The 25,652-nt window shown below is 42.6% G+C and overlaps 1 protein-coding gene across 1 annotated transcript; it reads right to left on the bottom strand.

Moving 5' to 3' along the window:
• Positions 1–488: 488 nt before the first annotated feature.
• Positions 489–6,308, bottom strand: GPRC5D (G protein-coupled receptor class C group 5 member D). Its single transcript, XM_068972040.1, has 3 exons — positions 5,414–6,308; positions 1,670–1,724; positions 489–573 (listed from the first exon to the last, which is right to left on the bottom strand). Exons 1-3 carry the CDS (start codon positions 6,306–6,308, stop codon positions 489–491), a joined length of 1,035 nt encoding a protein of 344 aa, XP_068828141.1.
• Positions 6,309–25,652: the final 19,344 nt, after the last annotated feature.

The raw sequence follows: 25,652 nt of genomic DNA, 5'->3' as shown, positions 1-25,652 counted from the left end.
AAACCTGGGGGATTGCAAGCCCACGAAATGTACAATTGTGGAGATCCTGAGGGTTCTGCTATGACATTTGTTGCAAATTTTGGGTCAATCATATTTAGGGACCCCTTTAAAAAAAATGGCTAGAGGAGTGATCCAATAGTAAGTTGCTACTGCCATCTGTATTTTGTCACATTAGCATGACTCTAAGTTCATCAAACTGAGGTCTTTTGGTCTCATTAGTAAGAGGTGCCTATTTCCTGGCATTGCTGGGGAAGAGAATCTTTCAGTTACATGAATGAAGAAAGAGACACATAGTCACGGTAGGGTGGCCAGAAAGATTGTAATTGTGCTTGAAGGGCAATGTCCTGATGAAGGGCCCCAGATGGATGGAGAGGACCAGGAGGCAGGGAAGGAAGGATGCTTTGTTGGCAGATAGGCTTTCCACTTGCCCATCGGGATGACATTAGGATGATCTTCTGGGTTTTCAGGACTCTTGTTTTCTGTGGACTTTATAATTCTGCATCTTGCTGGGGACTTCCTTTAGCCCATGGAATGAGATATTTCTGTGTGGCATCAACAATCTGCAATGGAAGAAATGCCATTAATAGCTTTCTCAGCCAACATAGGAGATGATACTCTGCAAAACTATGCCCGAAATAGTATCATTTCACCATCATTTAATCCTTTGTTAATTTAAACAAAAAAGAAAAAAAATGTTGAGTCTACCCACATCATTTTTGCGCTTAGCCATTAATAAGAATCTGTTTGCAAAATTACTGGAAGTTGAAAGTAACCCAAGAAGTTCTTGGCGGAGATGGTGAAGATTTTCTCATCGTGTAAATACCCTCTGGAGGCTTAATTACAGCAAATGATATAGCTATGTCCTGGCCTGTGTGTCATTCCAGGAAAAGGCAACATCAGATAACAGACCAAAGGGATTAACCTAGTTACAGTTGCCTAGTACAGTTCATTGAATGAGCAGTCTGGGCATGGCTTTCTCTCTTGGATCTTAATGACTTCTGACCCCATAATCCAAATGTGTCCCAAAGTGGTATTTTTGGCTGTTTGGCTTTGTTGTCTTCAAGCCATCATGGCACCAATGTAAGTTACCTCTGATTCTACTCAACAGTGTCCCTGTTTTTGCAGGCATAAAATGGGTGCACCCATCTGGGCATCCAGATGATCCTGACAGACCCAGCCCAGCTCTTGGGGCGGCCCAGACAGTGACTCAGAGGGCAGCCAGCATGGTCCAGGAGATGCGTTTAGACAACTGATGCTAAAAACAGTTCCTACACTCATGCATATTTCTAACCTCCCTCCTCTTTGTTCCCAAGGCAAAAAGCAGTGAACTTCTCCTCTTCACTCTCAACATGAACCCTTCAAGCTGCCTTTTCTTTCAGGGACATTCACCTGCATCAGAATTTATTGTCAATGGCAGCGGCAGAGGGGGGTTGGGAATGGTTTGGGAAGAAGCAAAAGGCACAATTTAGCTTCATCGCACTGCCCTGGTATGGATTCGGTCTGGATGGCTCAGGCTCCGCATGTCTGGAGGAATGACCTGCCCTATCTGTCCTCTCTTGGGTCAGGAAAGCCACTGGAGAGGAAGCCTGACAGCTCGCCTGAGGAAGGGGGGCTTCCTCCGTCCCTCCTTGGAGAATGCAGATGAGCACATTTACCTGCAGCTGAGTGGGGGCTACCATACGCAGTTAATGCCACATCCTCCTCAGCGCCATCACTGTCTCGGGCTGAAAGCCAAAGGAGGGAAGGTCTGGGTTAGTGTCAGAGGTTCACCTGGAAACAGCACCTGAGGAGGGTGGGGCTCAGTGGCTTGCAAAGAGGCTCCTTCCTTTAACAATAAATTCTCCACTGAGGCTACATTTTTCTTTTTTTCAATTCGTGATTTAAAAAAGAGCATTGTTAAAGCTTTGGAGGAAGGTTGCATACAGATCACAATTGTGTATGCAGAAGTACCTCTGTGCTTAGTAATTGAAGGGGCTGAAGCCTCATCATCACTTTCTATGCTGAGCAAAAGCTGGTATTTGCGGTAAGGAAAATAATCTGAAGGGCTTGTGTTGGCAAGAACGTTTTCCATCATTTGCTATTCATTGACTCATTTTTTACATTGCATAGCCTCGTTTCTGTCTTAATACCTTCCAAAAAATCATACTAGATTTGCCTGTAGATGTTTAAACAAGGGATGGAAAAAATGCCCACAATAAGGTGATTCTTTAAAATGTGCATGGGTCTTGGTTTTAGCGAACTTGATAAAACAATATTTTAAGCAATCTAAAACAGATATGGTAGGCACTACTAGAACAGGAGCTTTCCTTTCATAAAAAAAGGTTCATGGCTCATATTCTAGATTTTTTTGCTTTTTTTTTGCCACATCCCGAGGCATGTGGGATCTTAGTTCCCTGACCAGGGATCGAACCCCCACTCCCTGCTGTGGAAGCATGGAGTCTTAACCACTGGACCACCAGGAAGTCCCCCTGATAGTCTAGGTTTAGGATCTTTGCAAATGATATCACACTAAAAATTCTCAGTTAAAAGAGCAGTTGATTTTAAAAATTCAGTTGATATGCAGTTTTTCAGGAACATGTTTATATCTCAGGGCACAGACTTTTTATACCCATTTGCTTGGTGTTTTGTAGGAATATGCCTGACTGGATTTTTATTCTTCATCTAGACGTTTTTATATCTTTGAACTAAGTCCACACATCACTTTAGAGAGAATCTTTAAAGACTAATGTTTTGAAAGACTTTCAGGGAAATGAAATCCTTAATCCCCTTTGCTGATTTATTTCAGTGTACCAACTCTTTGCATTTAATCTGAATGCTTCGCGCTTCCATTTGGGTCTATTTCTACCCTTCATCTTTAGCTGGAGACAGAAAACAGGACAACAGCCTCTTGGGGAGAAGTCGTCATATGTGTGAAATTCCTTGCTAATCCCCTCTTGTCTTTACTCTTCTTTTAACGATTAATTCTGGTCTCAGAACCCAGTGGTCAATCAAATAATTATGTGACTGCAATCACAGCTATAAATCAGAAGAGTCACAGACTGGAACAAAATGTGTTTGGGTACAGAATTTAGAGAGAACCTGAATGTCGGTGAGAAAGCCATCTAAAGCTTAAGAACTACCATCTCACTTTCATCTTCTTAAGCTTCCCATGTAGGTCTAATGATATAACCCCTTCATCATCTTTGAGGTTTTCCACCAAACCTCTCCAGATCTCCACACTTCTCCTCAGTGGATCCCAGAGCTGGAATGGGTATTCTCATCTTGCTGAGAACAAAGGCCTGGCTGTCCTTGCTGACCACACATCTGTCCTCACAGCACTGCGACTGTTTCTTGAGCAGCCACAAACAAACACAGCTGTGAGCTGCTTTCCCACTGCCAGCTCTCGACCTACAGCAGCACTTAGAATCTTCGCATTATTGTTATTACATTGTACTGCTCTGATTCTTCTCTATTTTGCATCTCTTTGTATGTTTTTTCCAAGCTAGGTGTCATTTTGTACATTTTCCTGAGTTTGAATCATTCTTCTAATTTTTGACATCTGTACGTTTTTCCAGGTAACCTCCATCCTGATTCCCTTCTCTAAGGTTAAGTTTCTGGTTATTCTGCCCAGTTTTGGAGAGCAATCTACACGTTCTTTTCTACACCACCGAGTTTTCTTCCCACAAAATATCAAATTACATTGACAGTGACTATCTCTGGCAGAAATGGATTTTCTACCAACGCTCTAGTAATAAAGATAGTTGTAAGGAAACGTTGTGCTTTTGAAAGCTCTTGTTTTTCCATAGGACATTTCTTAGAACACTTTAAATACCTGCCTAATCTTTGGGGGGTATGGAAAATTGATCGTTACAAGCCCCAGTGTGTTTTGGGTATTATGAAACACTAAGAACTCACTCTCTGATTTTGTTTCCTAGAGACATATGACAGCAAACAAAGCAGACATAGAAGTGTTATCCTATTTTTTGGTGAGAACTATGAGAAGTCATTTCAAGAAAGACTGACTCTGCAATTCTGCCATGAACCTCACATCATCAAAAGCAATGAGAAACTCCTTTAGGAAGGATGTGTAGTCTCAATTTCCGATTCATGGTCAATTGAACTGAACAGAATTAATAGATGCAGCTATCTGAACAGGAACTAATTTGAATGTGTAATTAGCCATAGATTACAGCTCAAAAAGTGTATGACTTAACAGGAAAGCTTCTATTAATTTTTTTGAGCCTGGTGAACATAATGTGCCCTATGCAATATGTAAAATAACATCATCTTTGCACATTAGAAATACATTGTGAGAAATCAGATGCCTATTAAGACACAGAAATGGATGCAAAACTGTGATATTGGGTTATGAATAATGGGCCAGATGTTTCAGAAGGGAATTAATGAGTTTTGACGTATTTCCAGATCACTGATATTAGCCATTTATTCCCCCAGGTTATTGGGGTCCAAGTCACCTTGTTATCATGGATAATACATTTTATTCTTTAACGATGTATAGTCAGGTGACTTGGTCTTACATAAGGATTCAAATCTGACCCAGAAATTATTATGAAAATGTCACATAAGCAAGTTCTTTATTTCTATTAATGATTACACATCTGAACCTCTGCTCAGAATTCTCACTTCAAGGCGCTTCCTGTCACTTTTTGTAAACCTTGAAGGCTCTCAAGAAGTGAATGGTTTGCGAAGCAGACATCCAGAAGTTATTGGGCTCTGTTACTCTAATGAGATGATGAGTCGTATGCATCAGTCTACTATGATGTTTGGGGAAGTTAGTTTTGAGACTTAAAATTTGAAACTGTCAGTCACTGCTGCCAGGGGTGACTTTTGCTCTTAATGGCCAGAACATCTGGACTTAGCATGCTATGTCATGCAAGGGCACAACCAAAGCCTAATTTGGGGCTGGTAAACTCATTTTATAGTGGGTGCCTTTCTTTATCCAGTAAGAATCCTCAGAGCTACACCCTCTTTATTTGAGACCTCTGAGTCATTTCTGTCTTGGCCTCTGCTCATGAATCTCTGTATTCTGGATGAACTGATTTTTCAGGAAAGTTTACCCTTGACTCTGCCTCTCTAGGCTTGAGCTATTTAGTCACCTCCATGGGTCTTCCCTAGTGGTCCAATCAGTAAAGAGTCTGCCTCCAATGCGGAAGACCTGGGTTCAATCCCTGTGTCAGGAAGATCCCCTGGAGGAGGAAATGGCAACCCACTCCAGTGTTCTTGCCTGGAGAATCCCATGGACAGAGGAGCCTGGTGGGCTACAGTCCATGGGGTTGCAAAGAGTCAGACACAACTGTGCGACTAACACTAGATCCTGACCATTCCCTTTTTGTCTTTCCTGCTTTATCCTCCGGCCCTGTTTTCCCTCTTGCTTTGCTCACAAGAGAGCCTCCCCGAGTTCCCCAGAGAGTACCTCTTGAGAGCTCCTGGTTCTCTGCTCTGAAGCTGTGTTCGTAAGTCGGGAGTGGGCAGGCATTGCCTGGCAGGGGGCAACCCTGCTGACATGATCGGTAGAGAATGCACAGCTCCGGGACAATGTACAGCAGCAGGAAGACCCACGCGTTGGTGACCAGGGCGATGCAGATGACGGGGTCGTCCCACTGGGGCTGCCGCTGGAGCTGTGTGTTGCCCCTCATGAGCATGGAGATCCACACCACCCAGATGATGATGGAGACGAGCACGGTGGCAAAGATGAGCCTGCCGTGCTGCTTCCAGTTCTCACAAGGGCCACAGAAGGTGGTCATGGAGACAAAGAACGTGAGGGCCATCAGGAAGAGGACGTAGACCAGGAGGACCACGAAGTCCACGTTGAGCTGATAGGGTGTCATGTGCACAAACATGCCACCCCTGGTCATGATGAGAGTCACGTACTCAATGGCGATGATGGTCTGCAACAGGCTGACCCCAATAGCAATGCACAGAATTGTCGTCCAAGAGAAGGAGACTCGACCCCGGACCAGCTTCACCAGGTTGGAGGCGTGAGCCAAGAGGCACGAGAAGCAGAGGGCAAAGAGGACCCCAAAGAGAAAGTAGCGGATGGGGGCAGTCTGCTCATTCAGCTGGATGATGAAGGCAAAAGCAAGGCCAAAGAGCCCCAGCACACCCAGGAGGAAGAGGAACTGGGTGGGGAGGACATTCCAGTGGGCGCAGTCTTGGACCCTTCTCATGAGGAAGAGAAACGCCAGGAGCAGCATAACTGTAACCACTATGCCAACTGCTGCCAGGGACTCCAGAACAATGCCCCATGCCCCGTCAGTGTCACAGAGGAAGTAATAGTCCCCAGTGGACTCCGTGCAGTCCTCATACATGTTGACTTGTTGGTACCTCACTAGAACGATCTTCTGTTCCCCTGCAAAAAAAAAAAAACAGACCCAAGATGAAACAAACATGACTTTACCTTCACCCACAAGAACGTCTGTTGGGTAGTCCTGGACAGGACACTATAATATCTCTGATTCCCAGATGAAGATGCCTGGATACACTGAATGAAATAGCTCAGAACTATCCACCCCTCAAAACTTTCTTAGATCTGTCCTGCTAGGAAAGGAGAACCATCTTCACTTGAGGACTCCGGATCATTCATGAATTTCATGTCGTAATTTCTACCAAGGCTTTTTGAAGCCTAAGGCAGAATTTTTACATAAAGATGGGCTGTGTGACAACACGTGTATGATTGCTGGACTCCAGCTATAGCAGGCTCCAGAACAAGGGTTGTCAACATTAATGGACCATTTGATCATTCAAGACATGAGGTGCTCCTCAAAGGAGACAGGCTCTTCCCAGTCATTTTAATGACTGTTCCTTCTTTTAATTCAAGTCAATCCAATACGTTATGCTTAAATATCCACTGTTCATTTGTCAAAGAATATTACAAAGTGGTCTCTGCCCTCAATTAATTTTTTGGAGAGTGTAGCACCAAACTCTGTCTTGAGTAGCATTGTCTAGAAAAAAAATCACATATATTCATTTGGAAACAAGTACCTAGCAGCTGAATACCCCTAGTTCCTCTCCCTTCTGGGTATTCCTGAGCCAGCTAGCTTGAGTGACCCAGGCTGACAGCTGAAGGCATGGTCCCTTCCTTCCCACTTACCTCCTCTGTGTTCACGCTGGAGGCTGAGGCTGTACTGGCTGCGAAGTTGTAACTGCCAATGAGTAAGAAAGAGACAACCTCAGCGTCTTTAATCTCTCCCCAAATGGGCGGAAGGATGGAGGCACCCACTGGGGTTCCTATAGTGCCTATAAAAAGAACCGGAAGGTCAGAAAGACACACCTATTGAAGTTTCCCAGCAGCTTGTCTACAGAGATTTCTTTGGTGAGAACAACTGTTTTTCATTTTACTGCTCACTAGAGGCACCTTGACCTTAGGGAGGTCCTGAAGGGGGTGTGGCTTTAGGAAAGACCACCTCTTCCCCACAGGTGCCGATGTGATGGGGGGCTGCAAAAGGCCTCCCTTTAGCCACATGAGGACACATCATTCTTCTTCTGATCTGCTCCCTACAAAAAGCTTCTCAAGTGGCTCGGTGGTAAAGAATCTGCCTGCAATGCAGAAGACTCGGGTTCTATCCCTGGGTCAGGAAGATCCCCTGGAAAAGGAAATGGCAACCCACTCCAGTGTTCTTGCCTGGAATATTCCATGGACAGAGAAGACTGGCGGGATATAGTTCATGAGGTTGCAAGTGCTGGACACGACTTAGTGACTAAACCACCACCACTCCCTACAAAGCCATCTCCAGAGTCTTTCCCACATCTTGATTTTGATCTTAAGATCCAAAGGAGCATCCTTTCCAAAGGAATCAAAGGTTGGCTGAGCCATAAAGGATTAGAAGGATCACGCACATTCAAAGGTCCACTGGCTGCCATCTCTGTGACTTCAGGGAAATGTTACTTTCCTACTCTGCCTCTCCTTGGAGGTCCTTCCTCAAGCTTTGGCTGCCTATAAGGTGGGGGCTTTACCTGGACCAGCTCTTCCGGGATTGCCAAGGCCTTTGGTATAACTTCCGTCTCTCCTTGCTCCCCTCACCCTTATCAGAATGCACTCTTATTGGGTCTCATTCCATTGAGGCTTTCCCAGGGCCCAGGACAGAAGAATGTGCAATTAACAGTTCCAGCTCATATTGGTATAACATATTCTTTTTCTCTTGTGGTGATGTATAATACAGCATGCGGGACAGGGTCCAGGCTATCTGACTACAGGCCACCCCTAATCCCCCCTTCAAATTTACTTACTCTGGTTCTTTTCCTAGATATTTGCATTAAAAAAATGTTTGGAGGTTTTAGTTTCATTTTTAAAATTAATAATTTTTAAAATTTTAATTTAGTCAAAAAAATTTTAATGGGGTATACTTGATTTACAATGTTGGTTTTATGTGTATAGCAAAGTGAATCAATTATACAGATACCTACATCTTCTCTTTCTTTGGATTCTTTTCCTGTATAGGCCATTAGAGAGTATTGAGTAGAGTTCCCTATACTGTACAGTAGTACTTATCTAAAATTAATTTTAAAAAATTGAAAATATAGTTGATTTACAATGTTGTGTTATTTCATGTCTGAACCACTTGACTTTGTATATATATATTATTTTTCATATTCTTTTCCATTATGGTTTATTATGAGTTATTGAATATATGGATATTTGCTTCTAAACTATTATTTACTTATTTATTTTTTGGCATGTGGTATCTTAGTTCCTTGGCCAAGAATTGAACCTGCACCCCTGAAGTGGAAGCATGGAGTATTAACTGATGAACCACCAGGGAGGCTCCAACAGAGGGCTTCTGAAGACCCATACAGTACTTTATAGTGTGACTTCAAGTCTCCCCATGGTCCAGCCCCTCTTTCCACGGTCCAACCATATTTCTTTCTCCTCTCCAGGCCTTGTTTTTCATCCAGGTCAGTTTTCTCCCTCCCATCTGCTCACCTTTTCTTAGAGGTTGTCCCTGTCCTGAACTGCCTTTCATTCTATTCCCATTTATCCTCTGTGCTCGATTCTCCTTGATCCTGCTTTCTCCCCAGGTACTTTCTGTGCCTTGGAGATCTAGTTCGTCTTGCCTTCTCTGTGAGCACTCCTTCCTGCCCTCATCACTCTGGTCCTCACTGATCACTCCCTCAGGGAACTTCACCGTCTGTACTGTCCAAAGTTATGGAAATAATGTTTTCTGCCCATTTTACTTGTATTAATCGACTTATGAATAACCATAAGAAATAAAATGAATTTAAGTAAATAATAATAAAACAGAAACAGACTCGCAGCCTTGGTGAAGGAACTTATGGTTACCAGGGGAGACGGATGAAGGGAAGGGGTGATCAGGGAGTTTGGGGTCGACATGTGCACACCGCTATATTCAACATGGACAACCAACAAAGCTCTACTGTAGCGCACAGGGAACTCTGCTCAGTGCTGTGTGGCAGCCTGGATGGAAGGGGAGTTTGGTGATAATGGATACATGTATAGTGTGGTTTCAAATTTCCTCATGATCTGGGCCATGTGGGGCTGGGTCCCTTTGCATTCCACTTGAAACTATCATAACATTGTTAATCAGCTATACCCTGACACAAAATAAAAAGTTAAAAAATAATAAATGAAAACCATTGTCGTTGTTGTTCAGTTATTAATTCATGTGTGACTCTGCAATCCCATGGACTGCAGCATGCCAGGCTTCCCTGTCCTTCACCGTCTCCTGGAGTTCAAACTCATGTCCGTTGAGTTGGTGATGCCATCCAACCATCTCATCCCCTATCATCCCCCTTTCCAGCCCTCAATCTTCCCCAACATTAGGGTCTTTTCCAATAAAAACAGTACATTTATTAATTTCTTTTATTTGTAATTCATCCCTTTGGTTATTATAGCTGCTTGGGGGTTAGGCTCCACATTTTATGTCCTCATAGCACCTGGCCCTGCAGGGAGCACCTCCTAGGTGATGGATGAACTGACTAATGGAAGCATTCTAAGGGTAGAATTCCAGGCCACATGGAGTTACTTTTTAGTAGTGTGTTTTTCCAACCCATGCTTTTAAATGGAAGCCACCTGAGATAAGAATCTTAACAAGCCCTGGACAAATTCATTCTGAAGTGGTATTCTATCATCTAGAATCTCTTTAACTTTAAAAAGCCGTGTCCACCCCCCAGCCCCTGCCTTTAAGAGAAGACTATTTTAGGGAGAAGTGTCCTCCTCTTTACTCACTTTGGGCACAATCACAGTCTGTCTGAAGCTGTAAAAGCTTTTCTATAAAGTTTACATTAAGGGTAAAGGGATTTTCCAGATGCTGAAATATGACATCTGGGAGGATTCACCCAAAGACACGTGTGAATGGCGAAGTTGCTGCTAGACCAGCAGGAGAGGATTTCCCATTGAATTCTTCCAAGATGACCATTTTGGTGACCTTTGGAGGAGAGACAGAGAAGGTCAACCCCTTTGGCTTTAGTCACAGGCATTCCTCACTGTTGTGAGGTTAGAGTTCCTGGCATACTTGTCTTCTAAGGAGATTCCTCCTGACCCCTTGATGGCTTGAGGCAGGTGAATTAATGGGTTAATGACCACAAAGCCCTTTGAGCACCTTAGATAAAAGAACTGTCTCAAGTACTAATTATCCTTATTTTAAAATCTAGGGTAATAAAGTTAGCCCATCTCCTTTTAGGCCCCAAGGAAAGAGGGCTCCCTTTGCCTACACACATTCAAATTACTCACATCTCCTTCCTTTTGTCTTTTATGCTGTGACAACGTCACACCAAACAGCTCAGGCTTTGATGAACCAAAGTATATTGATTACAACAAGTCCATTAAAAACTGAGATAAAACTGTCAAGAGGCCAAACGCCTTTTGCCAAACATCTCTGTGTTGTTCCCTTCTCCTAGAAACAAGCTGGAAGGAATGGTAGAGGTGACCTAATCTAACCCTTTCATTAATAAGAATAAGGAAGCCACTATAATAATAGGAGGATTTTAACAACAGGGAGGCAGAGACCGAGAGATGAAGGGAGGCACCCAGGGGGTGGGGTGTTAGGGGAGACAGCCAGCATTGTCTGACTCCTGGTCCCATTCTTGCTGCTCTACCAGGTTACTTTCCTGATATGCTTCATATTGTGAGGACAAGCCCTAAGAGGAATAAGCCCTTAGATGTGGCAAATGGGTCAGTATCAGAAAGAAAGAAAAATGTTGATTAGGAGCATGCATCATATACCCTTTATCCCAAAACAGCTGTCATTGTTGTTCAGTTGCTTGGTAGTGTCCAACTCTTTGTGACCCCATGAACTGCAACATACTAGCCTTCCCTGTCCTTCACTATCTCCCGGAGTTTGCTCAAACCTATGTCCATTGAGTTGGTGATGCCATCCAGCCATCTCATCCTCTGTCGTCCCCTTCTCCTCCTGCCTTCAATCTTTCCCAGCATCAGGATCTTTTCCAATGAGTCAGCTCTTTGAGTCAAGAGGCCAAACTATTGGAGCTTCAGCTGTCATGGTAAACATGTGAGGACCAGCTATATACAATGGGTTGATCTGGCTGGGAGGAACTTCACTGATTCTTTTGCTCACTGGCCTTTCCAGGTCTGGCTTCATGGGATTGTCACCAGTGTAGTTGTTTAGGACACAATACACAGAGGGCTCCTGTGCTTAGAGTCTAATGTCCCGCCATCACCATCTTGAAATTCTTAATAATTTAATCTTGAATTTGTGTTTTATTTATTTATTTTTAATGAAAAAGCTATTGGCTTAAAAAATTTTTTTTAAAGAAATATATTTATTGCATTCGAGATTTTAAGTCACCAATGTGGGCTTGAACTGGTGTCTCCTGCAGTGGAAAGGTGGAGTCTTAACCCTTGAACCACCAGGAAGTCCCTGAATTTGTTTTATGAGTGAAGTCAGATGGGGCTTGGAGCCTCGGCTCATGCATGATCCTGCCTCCCTTCCCTTTTGTGTCTCATTACCTGCCTATCTCCCTGGGACAGGTTCTTGGCCACCCTCTCTCTGCCACCCCTTGGGGCCCCAGGGGCCCTGGTTTCCCCATTTCTTCCCCTGTCCCTAGACTCCCTCCACACTCCACCTGGGCTCACCTGTCTGACATGGGTTGGGGTGATAGACCCTTGTAAAGGGGAGATTGATTTATATCCAGGCAGGATACTACATTTTCATTTTGCACTGGGTCATGCAAATTATGCTTTTGAACTGTGGTGTTGGAGAAGACTCTTGAGAGTCCCTTGGACTGCAAAGAGATCCAACCAGTCAATCCTAAAGGAAATAAGTCCAGAATATTAATTGGAAGGACTGATGCTGAAGCTGAAACTCCAGTACCTTGGCCACCTGATGCAAATAACTGATTCATTGGAAAAGACCCTGATGCTGGGAAAGATTGAAGGCAGGAGGAGAAGGGGATGACAGGGGATGAGATGGTAGGATGGCATCACTGACTCAATGGACATGAGTTTGAACAGGCTCTGGGAGTTGGTGATGGACAGGGAAGCCTGGTGTACTAGAGTCCATGGGGTTGTAAAGAGTTGGACACAACTGAGTGACTAAACTGACTGATGCAAATTATGTAACTAGTCCTGGTCATCTCCTTCAATTTTCTGGCATATGATAACTAACTTGATCAATTTCTTATCAGGATGTTAATATTGTAGAGTTTAATTGCATTTTATAATGTGAAGTTATTAATAGTTGTGAACAATTGCAGTATATTATTTGGGTCAGGAAACTGTGAAAACTCTCAACCAAGTCTTATTTAATTAATAGGGGTATTTGGTGGCTCAGAGGTTAAAGCGTCTGCCTGCAATGCAGGAGACCTGGGTTCAATCCCTGGGTCGGGAAGATCCCCTGGAGAAGGAAATGGCAACCCACTCCAGTATTCTTGCCTGGAGAATCCCATGGACAGAGGAGCCTGGTGGGCTACAGTCCACGGGGTCACAAAGAGTTGGACATGACTGAGCGACTTCACTCACTTTGGGGGAGGGAATTTATCTGACATTTTTCTCCAGTTTTTGCATATTATAACGTTTTAATTGAATGAATATGTTGTTGTCGAGTCACTAAGTTGTGTCCAACTCTTTGCAACCCCTGCCAGGCTCCTCTGTCCATGGAATTTCCCAGGCAACAACGCTGTAGTGGGTTGACATTTTCTTCTCCAGGGGATCTTCTGGACTCAGGAATCGAATCTGGGTCTCTTGCATTGGCAGGAGGATTCTTTATCACCGAGCCACCAGGGAAGCCCTAATTAATATACATTGCTATTACAGTGGGTTGTTTTATCATTATTATAAGACAGCAGATGATGGGAAAAATATAGAGGTATGTTCCAGTTCAACTTCTGGATCTGGAAGTGTAAACATGACAATACTGAGAAAAATGTTGATTAATAAAAAAATTTATTTTATTTGAGCTGTATTCTGAAAAGGAAGAAGTAGATGCAAGATTTTATAATTAAGATGATTTAAATGTGATTTTAAAAATATGCAAAACATAACAGAAGTGAGACTCAACATATAATTTATAATGAAATCTTTATAAATGAAAACTTAAAATCTTCAAAATTAAAAACACATCCAGGGAAACAACATGGTATCTTGTCACTAAATCCCACTCATATTTCCAAAGGTAAAGTACATGAATTTATCAATGATTTCTAAGTTATCTACTATTAATGAAATAAGCTTCTAATCATCTATTTAGCAATATACTGTGTGTGTGTGTGTGTTCAGTGGCTAATTTGGGGCCGACTCTTTGCAGACTCCATGGACTGTAGCCCACCAGGCTCTTCTGTCCATGGGGTTCTCCAGGCAAGAACACTGGAATGGATTGCCATTTTCTTCTCCAGGGGATCTGCCTGACCCAGAAATCAAACCTGTGTCTACAGTGTTCAGTTCAGTTCAGTCGCTCAGTTGTGTCCGACTCTTTGCGACCCCATGAATTGCAGCACACCAGGCCTCCCTGTCCATCACCATCTCCCGGAGTTCACTCAGACTCACGTCCATCGAGTCCGTGATGCCATCCAGCCATCTCATCCTCGGTCGTCCCCTTCTCCTCCTGCCCACAATCCCTCCCAGCATCAGAGTCTTTTCCAATGAGTCAACTCTTCTCATGAGGTGGCCAAAGTACTGGAGCTTCAGCTTTAGCATCATTCCTTCCAAAGAAATCCCAGGGCTGATCTCCTTCAGAATGGACTGGTTGGATCTCCTTGCAGTCCATGGGACTCTCAAGAGTCTTCTCCAACACCACAGTTCAAAAGCATCAATTCTTCGGTGCTCAGCCTTCTTCACAGTCCAACTCTCACATCCATACATGACCACAGGATAAACCATAGCCTTGACTAGGCGGACCTTAGTTGGCAAAGTAATGTCTCTGCTTTTGAATATGCTATCTAGGTTGGTCATAACTTTTCTTCCAAGGAGTAAGCGTCTTTTAATTTCATGGCTGCAGTCACCATCTGCAGTGATTTTGGAGCCCCCCCAAATAAAGTCTGACACTGTTTCCACTGTTTTCCCATCTATTTCCCATGAAGTGATGGGACCGGATGCGATGATCTTCGTTTTCTGAATGTTGAGCTTTAAGCCAACTTTTTCACTCTTCTCTTTCACTTTCATCAAGAGGCTTTTTAGCTCCTCTTCGCTTTCTGCCATAAGGGTGGTGTCATCTGCATATCTGAGGTTATTGATATTTCTCCGGGCAATCTTGATTCCAGCCTGTGTTTCTTCCAGCCCAGCGTTTCTCATGATGTACTCTGCATAGAAGTTAAATAAGCAGAGTGACAATATACAGCCTTGAAGTACTCCTTTTCCTATTTGGAACCAGTCTGTTGTTCCATGTCCAGTTCTAACTGTTGCTTCCTCACCTGCATACAGATTTCTCAAGAGGCAGGTCAGGTGATCTGGTATTCCCATCTCTTTCAGAATTTTCCACAGTTTCTTATGATCCACACAGTCAAAGGCTTTGGCATAGTCAATAAAGCAGAAATAGCTGTTCTTCTGGAACTCTCTTGCTTTTTCCATGATCCAGTGGATGTTGGCAATTTGATCTCTGGTTCCTCTGCCTTTTCTAAAACCAGCTTGAACATCTGGAAGTTCATGGTTCACGTATTGCTGAAGCCTGGCTTGGAGAATTTTGAGCATTACTTTACTAGCATGTGAGATGAGTGCAATTGTGTGGTAGTTTGAGCATTCTTTGGCATTGCCTTTCTTTGGGATTGGAATGAAAACTGACCTTTTCCAGTCCTGTGGCCACTGCTGAATTTTCCAAATTTGCTGGCATATTGAGTGCAGCACTTTCACAGCATCATCTTTCAACATTTGAAATAGCTCAACTGGAATTCCATCACCTCCACTAGCTTTGTTTGTAGTGATGCTTCCTAAGGCCCACTTGAACCCTCAGGGGAGCCCAATAATATATTAGGTGGCAAAAAAGACAAAAAACCAAAATGGGACACATAGCTGCTAAAAATTCATTCTTTTAGGATATATGCTGTTTTTGTATTAGTCTCTCAGTTGCGCCCAAGTCTTTGTGACCCCATGGGATCACACCAGGCTCCTCTGTGCATGGGATTTTCCTGGCAAAGATACTGGCATGGTTTGCCATTTTCTTCTCCAGGGGATCTTCCCAACCCAGGGATCAAACTCGTGTCTCCTGGAATGCAGGCAGATTCTTTACCAACTGAGCTACCAGGGAAGCCCCATGGAATAGTAGTTATGATTTTTGAGGATAAAAATGATAAATCAGCTAACAATGAAAAATTATACCTCTTCGTATCCCATAACAGTTCATCAAATCTGCATTACTACAGAATACAGGGAAGCAACGTTTTAACGCAATTACGGTATGATGTAGAGTCTATGATTCAGCTTGATAAAAGCACTGTTGAAAATTACCAGCACTTTTGGTGAGATTCAAAATGAGTGAAAAAAAACAGTTTTTATAGAGGATTTCTTGTGCTGTTTAATTTCACTCACACTGGATTAGGTATGATCTCTGAGTTGGAAAAATATATTGTTAATTCAACTGTTTAAACTAGAAAAACCGTAAAGGAGTTATAAACTTAGACAACAAATATGACCAAAAATATGGCAGAGTTATAAAAAATGGTTGAAAATGGCTAACAACCCTGGTTTATTCATCATGAAGCTTTGCAACCTAAAGAGATTTTACTTGAACCTCATGAATTTCTTGAAATCAAATGAAATGCCAGTGAGCAAAACTTTTAGACATATTTTGTTCACATGTTGGAACTGACTATATCCACTTACTGCACATGGTGGAAATCCTGGTTGCCAGAAGGTACTAAGCTGAGCATAATATATAAACTCAGAAATAAGATGTCAATTTCTTGAGTCGAAAAACTATCTCACTTGGCAGATATTTACATGATATTTGGATAATAAAAGTGGACTTTTAAATGCTTTTTTGAACATTCTTGAGAACAATTTTGGAAGAAAACCATGGTATATTTTAACAGGTCAAACACATTTGAAGATTCCAAGAAATGTGGCAGTTTTAAAAGAGGGCTGTAATTCATTAAGAGATGGGGTCGAATTCCCCTCCACTTGAAGCTCTGGCTGGCCTTAGTGATTCTCTTGTAACCAATAAAATGGGGTGGAGTTGATGATATGCGATTTCTGCCAAGCTAAGTCAAAATGTGCCTTCCAGCTTCAGTTTTGGTCCCTTGGAATACTCTGGATTCTTTCTCCTGAGACACAGCTTCCTTGTTCTCAGAAGCCCAAGCCAGACAAGCGACTACACGTAGGTTCTCTGGTCAACCTCACAAGCTGACCCCGGCTTCCCAGCAACCATGGCTGAAGGACCAGACATGGGAATGGAAGTTTGCTGGGAAATGGATTCTCTTGTTTCAGCAGTTCAATCAAATCTTCGTTGAACAGAATTTATGTATTTGTCAAATGCAAGACATACTTGCTTTGCTATGAGTTTTCTACAAGTTCAAGTTTATTTCTAAAGAGTTCTAAAACAGTCTAGTTGAAGCCAAAGGCACGTATCCCTAAAGGATCAGGTAATCTCAGAGGCACCAGCATTCCATCGAAAAGGACGTTCCTTCTAAAATCTTTAAATTTTCTTTATAATTGGAGTAATTCTAGCTGATGCATATTTTCAACATGATTGCAATACATAAAATGGAATGTTATAAAGTCAGTTTGAATGAAATAAAGTTAGAGATATGCATTTTTACATTGCGCTTTTCTCTCGTGGTCACAGTCACACTTTTTAGAGGAAAATATGAAGCTTGAATGAAAAATGTGAATAAAAGATACTTGCTTTTCAAAACTGTAAATCAATAATTGAATAAGGAAGAGAATAAGTGACTTCATTTAATTCTTATACTGATATTATGTTTATCATATAGATTAAGATTAAAGAAAAATTTCCAGTGCTAAATATTAAAGATTACTATATTACCAATCACAACAACCTATTTGGGTGAATTTTTAGGGTTTTCAATTTTGGTTGGATTTATTTTTTTTTTTTTGACACTTCAAAAATTTTTATCTTTGGTTAGAATTATAACAACTCAGTTTAGAAATTCTGGTATCTCACACTGATTATTAAGGTCTTTAATTTTCAAAATGAAACAAAATTTTATATAAGAAATCTAATTTATCAAATGAATTACTTCCAAAGGGGTTTATCGACAAGTGATAAAATAGACTGAAACCCCTCATCTAGACTCACAGGATTAAGAACTGAAAGAAAGAAAAGGCAAAAATATTATCTGTGGTTTTAGAGACAAAGAACAGAACGAGCAAACATTTCATCCAAGATTTCTGGATGATTTCTATGATGATTCTGTTGGGTACCAGCTGCCTCTGAACACAGATGTGCCTGATGGAGTCATAGGCACACTCCTTGAAAACCACAAAACACTCAAAATGACAATCATCAGGATGGAGATACCTAGAAGAAAACAAGCCAAGGTCAATTACAGCATCTTGGATTCGAATGACTACATGGTCATGTAAGAAACTGTCAATCCAACCAAAAAAAAAAAAAACTACACAAAACGATTTCTACATATTTACTTGTAAATCTAAAGAGTGACTAAGTGCCCTAGCAGTCAGGCATCAACAATGAGACTTGATATAAATGAATTAAAAAGTTTATTAGCCATGGAAAAAAATTGATTCTTTAATTCTTATTAAGGTCCCTATAAAACAGTAAGCTTGCAGAAAATTTCTTCCTCATGAACAGAAAATCACTGTTTTTGGTCCTAAATATGTTGGGATTTTTTCCTTTCTTCTTCAGATGACAGACAGGTGGATGTAGCCAAATCTATGAATGAGTGTACTTGCCCCAAACGTGCAACATAAATACAGAAGCGATGAGCAGAAGTCTCATAACCAACACTGGAACAGGGCCCGCTTTGAGCCCTGGTGAATCCTCTGTGTAGAATCGCCACATCCCCCCAGTGCCCGCTGAGGTCGTACGGCCTGCGCTCCTTGCTCCACAGCTGGCGTTCTTCCTCTGCCGGACGGTGGATCCCGCCGCCCGGGCCGCCACTGCTTTGCTGGGAGAGCGCCCTGAGGAGCTCACGTTAGTGCCACTGGGGGCCGGGCCAGGCATGTTGAAGACAGGAGGGTGGCAGGGAGCTGAAGTGAACTGCAGAGAGAGAGCTTGGTTGGATTTAAAAAGAGAAAGAACCAGGTCCAATAGTGTAGCAGATGTACATGCTATTGTGTCTTCGGGCAGTCCGCTGGAATGAATTTTACACACAGGTAAGCACATCTGTTCACTCAATAACAATCATGTCTAAATTTTTGTTTGTGTTATTTATTTAGAATTTTTATATTCTCTATGAATAGCAATAAAATACTATGCAATGTTGTCTCTGTCATGTTTTTTTTTAAAGTAGACTTAAATTTAAAAAATTATTCATTTATTTATTTTGACTAGGCTGTGTCGCTTGTGGGACTGAACCTGTGCCCTAGGCAGGCAGTGAAGACATGGAGTCCTAACCACTGGGCAGTCAGGGAATTCCCAATAGACTTTTTTTTTCAGGAGCAGTTTTAGTTTTAGAGAAAAATTGAGTATAACATACAGATTTCCCATTCTCCCCTTTTCTTTCTCCCTACCCTTGTTTCCCGTAGTATTAATATCTTGAATTAGTGTGGTACATTTGTACTATTGATGAACTAATATTGATATATTATTATTTTCTAAGGGCTTCCCTGGTGGCTCAGATGGTAAAGAATTTGCCTGCAATGCAGAAGACCTGAGTTCGATTCCTGGGTTGGGACTATCCCATGGAAAAGGAAACGGCAACCCACTCCAGTATTCTTGCCTGGAGAATTCCATGGACAGAGGAGTGGACTCTACCTTCTGAGCTACCAGGGAAGTCTCCTCTGTCCATGGAATTATTTTCTGAAGTCTATGATGCTCACACTTGTTCTTTCTGTTGTAAATTCTATGGATTTTGACAAATGTATAATAACATATATCCATCATTACAGGGTCATATAGTATTTATTGTTCCACTACTCTAAAAATCACCTATACTCCATCTATTCACCCCTCCTTCTCTCCACTGCTTTTACTTTGCCATTGGTAGTAATGGAAAGTATTGCTTCATAAAACATGTGTTACACATGTGTGAGTGCTTGTACTGGGTTGAAAGGCAAAATGTCATTCTGATTGTGGATCGGGGTAAGAAAAAACTTGAAAAATACTAGCCTTATTAAATGAGTTCTTGCTTGCACTCTGACTTGAGTCTGGCTGTTTGCTATGAACTAGCTCTCTGGTCTTAGGCAAATGTCTTGATCTCAGGATGATTTCTGGCTTTTTGACTAGAGTGAGTTTGTGAATAGTGGTGCTGTTCAGAGAGTCCAGGAAGATGGAGGAAGAAAAAGATTTGGGGGGATTAAAGAATCTGAACAAAAAGTTCCATTCTGGTTGTGTCATCTGAGAAATCTGAGTTACTTATGTGAAAACGTCAAGCAAGTCATTGGATCCATACATCTGGAGCTTATAGATTTATTTCTGCCTTTTTGTACTTTTAAAAAACGTTTAACTTCCTGTTGGCATTGTAGACGCATACCAAGCCGGATGGCAAACAGGTGGACTGGCTACCTCTCTCCATCCCTCATTTTCCAGCTTGCTTTCAGCTGCTGCATGAATTGGGAAACACATTAATTCATCCCACATTCATACGCTGAGCTTTTGCTGGGAGCTGAGGGTACAGAAATGAATAGTGTTACTCTGCTCAGTATTCTGTAATAACCTAAATGGGAAAAAGAGTTTGAAAAAGAATAGATACTTGTGTTTGTGTATAACCAAATCACTTTGCTGCACGCCTGAAACTAACGCAAACAGTAAAGCAATCATGTTGTTGTTGTTTAGTCGCTAGGTTGTGCCTGACTCTTTTGCAACCCCAGCCCGCCAGGCTTTTCTGTCCACGGGATTTCCCAGTCAATAATACTGGAGTGAGTTGCCATTTTCTTTTTCAGGGTGTCTTCCCTACCCGCTTTGAAGGATCAGGATCCAACGGGGAGAACCCGTGTCTCCTCCACTGACAGGCAGATTCTTTACCATTGAGCCACCAGGGAAGCCCTACAAAAGGATAAATATAACTCACACTGACGTCTGTTATACAGGAAATCCTAATAGTTATCAGTTAAGTGTTTTTCCAGTGGTCATGTATGGATGTGAGAGTTGGACTGTGAAGAAGGCTGAGCACCGAAGAATTGATGCTTTTGAACTGTGGTGTTGGAGAAGACTTTTGAGAGTCCCTTGGGCTGCAAGGAGATCCAACCAGTCCTTTCTGAAGGAGATCAACCCTGGGATTTCTTTGGAAGGAATGATGCTAAAGCTGAAGCTCCAGTACTTTGGCCACCTCATGAGAAGAGTTGACTCATTGGAAAAGACTCTGATGCTGGGAGGGATTGGGGACAGGAGGAGAAGGGGACGACCGAGGATGAGATGGCTGGATGGCATCACGGACTCGATGGACGTGAGTCTGAGTGAACTCCGGGAGTTGGTGATGGACAGGGAGGCCTGGTGTGCTGCGATTCATGGGGTCGCAAAGAGTCGGACACGACTGAGTGACTGAACTAAACTGAATTGAACAGTTATCATCAAAAGGAAAAAATATTTTTCTATTTGTTTAATGTTGTTTCTTTTTTTCTTCCTTCCTTTTTTTTTTTTTTTTTTTTGGTCACACTATGTGTGGGACGTTCCCCAACCAGGGACAGAACCCAGGCCCTGGCAGTGAAAGCCCAGAGTCCTAACCACTAGGCCACCAAGGAACTCCCATTTAAAGTTGTTTCCATATGAGATGACGGATGTTCACTAAACTTATTGTGGTAATGATTTAATGACATATGGAAGTCAAATCATTATACTATACACCTTAAAGTTATACAGTGCTGCATGTCAATTGTGAAGTGAAGTGAAGTGAAGCCACCAGTCGTGTCTGACTCTTTGTGACCCCATGGACTGTAGCCTACCAGGTTCCTCTGTCCATGGGATTTTCCAGGCAAGAGTACTGGAGTGGATTGCCATTTCCTTCTCCAAGGGATCTTCCCAACCCAGGGATTGAACTCAGGTCTCCCGCATTGTAGACAGACGCTTTACTGTCTGAGCCACCAGGGAAGTCCATTATGTCAATTATATCTCATTAAAACTGGAAGAAAAAGTCCCTATGTTGTAGACATTGTTTAAGGAGGGATGACGGTCCTCTGTTAGTATTGGGGTCACAAGAACTTCTTTTATCTGACTTTTAATCAAGAGAGAGGATAGACAGGGTTGCTGATTTGACAGGTGGCAAATAGGTTGCTGCTGTTCTCTGTGCTGTTTCTAGAGTAATAAGCTCATGGAATTTGTTCATCTACACTCCAGGCAGCGGCTTATGCCCTAGAGACACAGGGATCATAGCACTGCCACACTGGCTGAGCCTCAGAATAAATGATACAGGGAGGAGGGAGCATCCACCTCGTACACTCACTTGTAGAGTCACATTCTGCCTCATTACCTTTCTTGCCGGACAAGGGAAACAGACACTAAACTGAGAGTTCAGTGCATTTGGTCTTGGAGTTAAACTGCCTAAGTTCAAATTCTGGCTCTGTTGAGTATCATCTGTGTAGCCTAGAGCATGTTAATGAATCTCTCTGGGGCTGCGCTAGTTTATCTGTAAATGGGATATTGCCTGTGACTCCCTCATAGGATTGTGGGGTCTAATAAAAAGGGAATTCATGTAACAAGTTTGCGTAATGGTGAATGCTTAATGCTAGCGATCAATAACTCTGATTTTAAAAAATTCAGCTGATCTACATTAAGACCGAGCATCTATTGTACACATACCCTTGTAGACTTAAAAAGTATTCACAACCTAAACGTTGAGTTATGTTTTATTCGGCAGGAATTTTTAGGACTTCAAACCCAGGAGGCAGTATCTCAAGTAACCCTGAGAGAACTGGTCTGAGGAGGCAAAGGAGCTAGGTTACACAAAAGTTCTGCAACAAAGAGCTGGTAGTCTGAACAAAGGGCAGGTAGTCTAGAGATTATTGTGAATTAAAAGGAAAATAAGTTAAGGAATTTAGCATTGTTCTTTGTATGGGAAGATGCAAGAGTCTGGGCTCACTAAAATCATTTACTTGATACGCACCTCAGGCATCTGGGGCCAGCGGCCTGTCTTTTCACATCCGGAGTGTCCTCAGGGCTCACCGTAGGGGGAGGCTGCAGTCTGATGGCTACTGCTGCTGCTGCAGCTAAGTCGCTTCAGTCGTGTCTGACTCTGTGCGACCCTATAGACGGCAGCCCACCAGGCTCCCCCATCCCTGGGATTCTCCAGGCAAGAATACTGGAGTGGGTTGCCATTTCCTTCTCCAATGCATGAAAGTGAAAAGTGAAAGTGAAGTCGCTCAGTCGTGTCCGACTCTTAGCAACCCCATGGACTACAGCCTACGAGGCTCCTCCATCCATGGGATTTTCCACGCAAGAACACTGGAGTGGGGTGCCATTGCCTTCTCCACTGATGGCTACTAGATGGCAGGTATTCTTCTCCTTCCTGAGTTCCCCCAGGGCTCACTGGCTGATGACCACGACAGCCTCTGTTTACTGACATGGCAGGCAGTATTCCCTTTCTTGCCCTTACTCTGCGGGGTGACCGGGGGCTGTAAGTCACTAAGAAAGAGGGATGTACCTGGAGACCGTGTCACAGGGATAGTGTTACAGCTCAGTTTTATTTAGAAAATAAAGGAAAATACATCCTCAAGGCATGAGGGCATGCCGACCCAAGAGAAGAGAGAGAGAGAGAGACCCCCGGCCCTTTGGCTCCTCTATTTATATGTTCTTTTCTCCCCACCCTGGGCCTGCCCTGTGTAAACTGGGCTAGCCGGGAGAGCTGTTTGTTCTACCTGAGGTCCTCACTCTGGTCCTCAGACCTTCCTTGGTTCTATTTTTGAAGGTTTTTCCCTTCCTTGTCTTTTGGCCACCCCCATTCTGGACTCCTTTGTCCTATCCTAACAGATTCAAAGACTCTTGAGCTGGGACTTGAAAGATGGGTAGAGGATAGATAGGGAGGTGGGGGGTGGATTCCAGGCGTGGGAGGCAAGGGAAGCAAAGTCATGGAGCATGAAAGTGGGGGACATTGCAGGGGAACCGGCATTTATTCTGGTTCTGCTAGAGGCAAGGGAACCCAGGAGAGAGGAAGACGCATGATGTAAGAAAAGGCTGTGTTTGAGCCAGCACATAAAATGACTTTTTGATGAAAGTCTGGGCTTCCCAGGTGGCTCTAATTGGAAAGAATCTGCCTGCCAATGCAGGAGATATAAAAGACAGGTTCAATCCCTGGGTCAGGAAGAACCCCTGGAGGAGGGCATGGCAACCACTCCAGTATTCTTCCCTGGAGAATTCCATTGACAGTGGAGCCTGATAGGCTACAATCCATGGGATCGCAGAGTCAGACATGACTGAAGCAACTGAATTAATGCATTGCCAAGAAAGGGTGATTCAGATTTTACTCCATGTTTGATTATGAGATGACTCTATGCAGCCCACACCTTCAGTCTACCCTGGCCATTTTCCACCTTATATGGATTGGTTTCTGATTCTGCATGTGTAGATATTGCTTCAGTCTATCTTCTTATTCCTAGAGGATTATAGTTGCTATATAAACCAAATACTTTAAAGGAAAACCTAGAGCTTGTCAAGGATATAAATTCGAAGGCAAAATCTATGGCATTCAATCAAATAAATACCCATCTGTGTGGCATGCTATGAACCTTTAATTACAGTGCTCAAGATCAAAGTAACATTACTCAAGAGTGGAGAAGCCAAATGTAAATGAAGGAGGTCTTAAAAATGTGATGACCCTGAGCTCAGCTAAGCATTGCCCAGTATAGACAATCATCTGATGGCCCCTAAGTATTTGTGTAAGCAGGAGAGTGTGGAATTATGTTGTGGTATATACAGGACAAAGTTTATTGGGTGTGATTACAAAACATACAAGGATAATTTTTTTTTCTTGAGGGATGTTTTATTTTTCTAATCAATATTTTTTATTGAAGTATAGTTGACTTACAGAAATATTAACTTCTGCTGTACAATAAAGTTATTCATTTATACATATATATATGTGTGTGTGTGTGTGTGTTAGTGGCTCAGTTGTATCTGACTCTTTGCAACCCTGTGGACTACAGCCCACCAGGCTCCTCAGTCCGTGGAATTCTCCAGGCAAGAATGCTGGAGTGGGTTGCCATTTCCTTCTCCAACATATATATGTATGCATATGTAAATGTATACTTTAAAAAATATTCATATCCATTATGGTTTATCATAGGATATTGAATATAGTTCTCTGTGTTATACATTAGGACCTTGTTGTTTATCCACTCTTTAGCTTATATCTGTTAACCTCAATCTTCCCACTCCATGCCTCCCTCAACTTTCTCCTCCTTGGCAACTACCAGTCTGTTCTGTTAGCGATTGCTTGTTTCATAGATAGGCTCATTTGTGTCATATTTTATATGCCATATATAAGTGATACCATATGGTATTTGTCTTTCTCTTTTTGATTTACTTCACTTACTATGATAATCTCTAGTTGCATCCATGTTGGTGCAAATGGCATTATTTCCTTTTTTACGGCTGAGTAATATTCCAGTGTGTGTGTGTGTGTGTGTGTGTGTGTGTGTGTGTGTGTGTGTGCACATCTCACATGTTTCTTTAAACACTAGTTTTGGAGTGAAAAAAAATAATTTTACTTATTTTTGCTGTGCTGGTTCTTCATCGTTGCTCAGGCTTTCTTCCTAGCTGTGGTGAGTGGGGGCTACTCTCTGGTTGTGCTGCCTGGGCTTCTCATTGCAGTGGCTTCTCTTGTGAAGCACGTGCTCTCGGATGTGAGGGCTTCAGCAACTGCAGCACATGGGCTCAATAGTTGTGTCTTCTGGGCTTCAGAGCACTGGCTCAATAGTTGTGGCTCACGGGCTTAGTTGCTCCGCAGCGGGTGGGATCTTCCTGGACTGGGAGTCAAACCCGTGTCTCCTGCACTGGTGGGAGGATTCTTTACCACTAAGCCACCAGGGAAACCTTACCACATCTCGTTTATCCATTCATTTATTGATGGACACTTAGGCTGTTTCTGTTTTAGCTTTTGTAAACAGTGCTGCTATGAACATAGGGGCTTTTAAATTTTAGTTTTGTCTGGATATATGCCAAGGAGAGGGATTGCTG

Source organism: Capricornis sumatraensis, chromosome 4, assembly GCF_032405125.1.
Source record: "Capricornis sumatraensis isolate serow.1 chromosome 4, serow.2, whole genome shotgun sequence".
In the NCBI taxonomy this organism is placed as follows: Eukaryota; Metazoa; Chordata; class Mammalia; order Artiodactyla; family Bovidae; genus Capricornis; species Capricornis sumatraensis.
The sequence above is the reverse complement of the archived record's forward strand: the minus strand, read 5'-3'. Positions and strand labels throughout refer to the sequence as shown.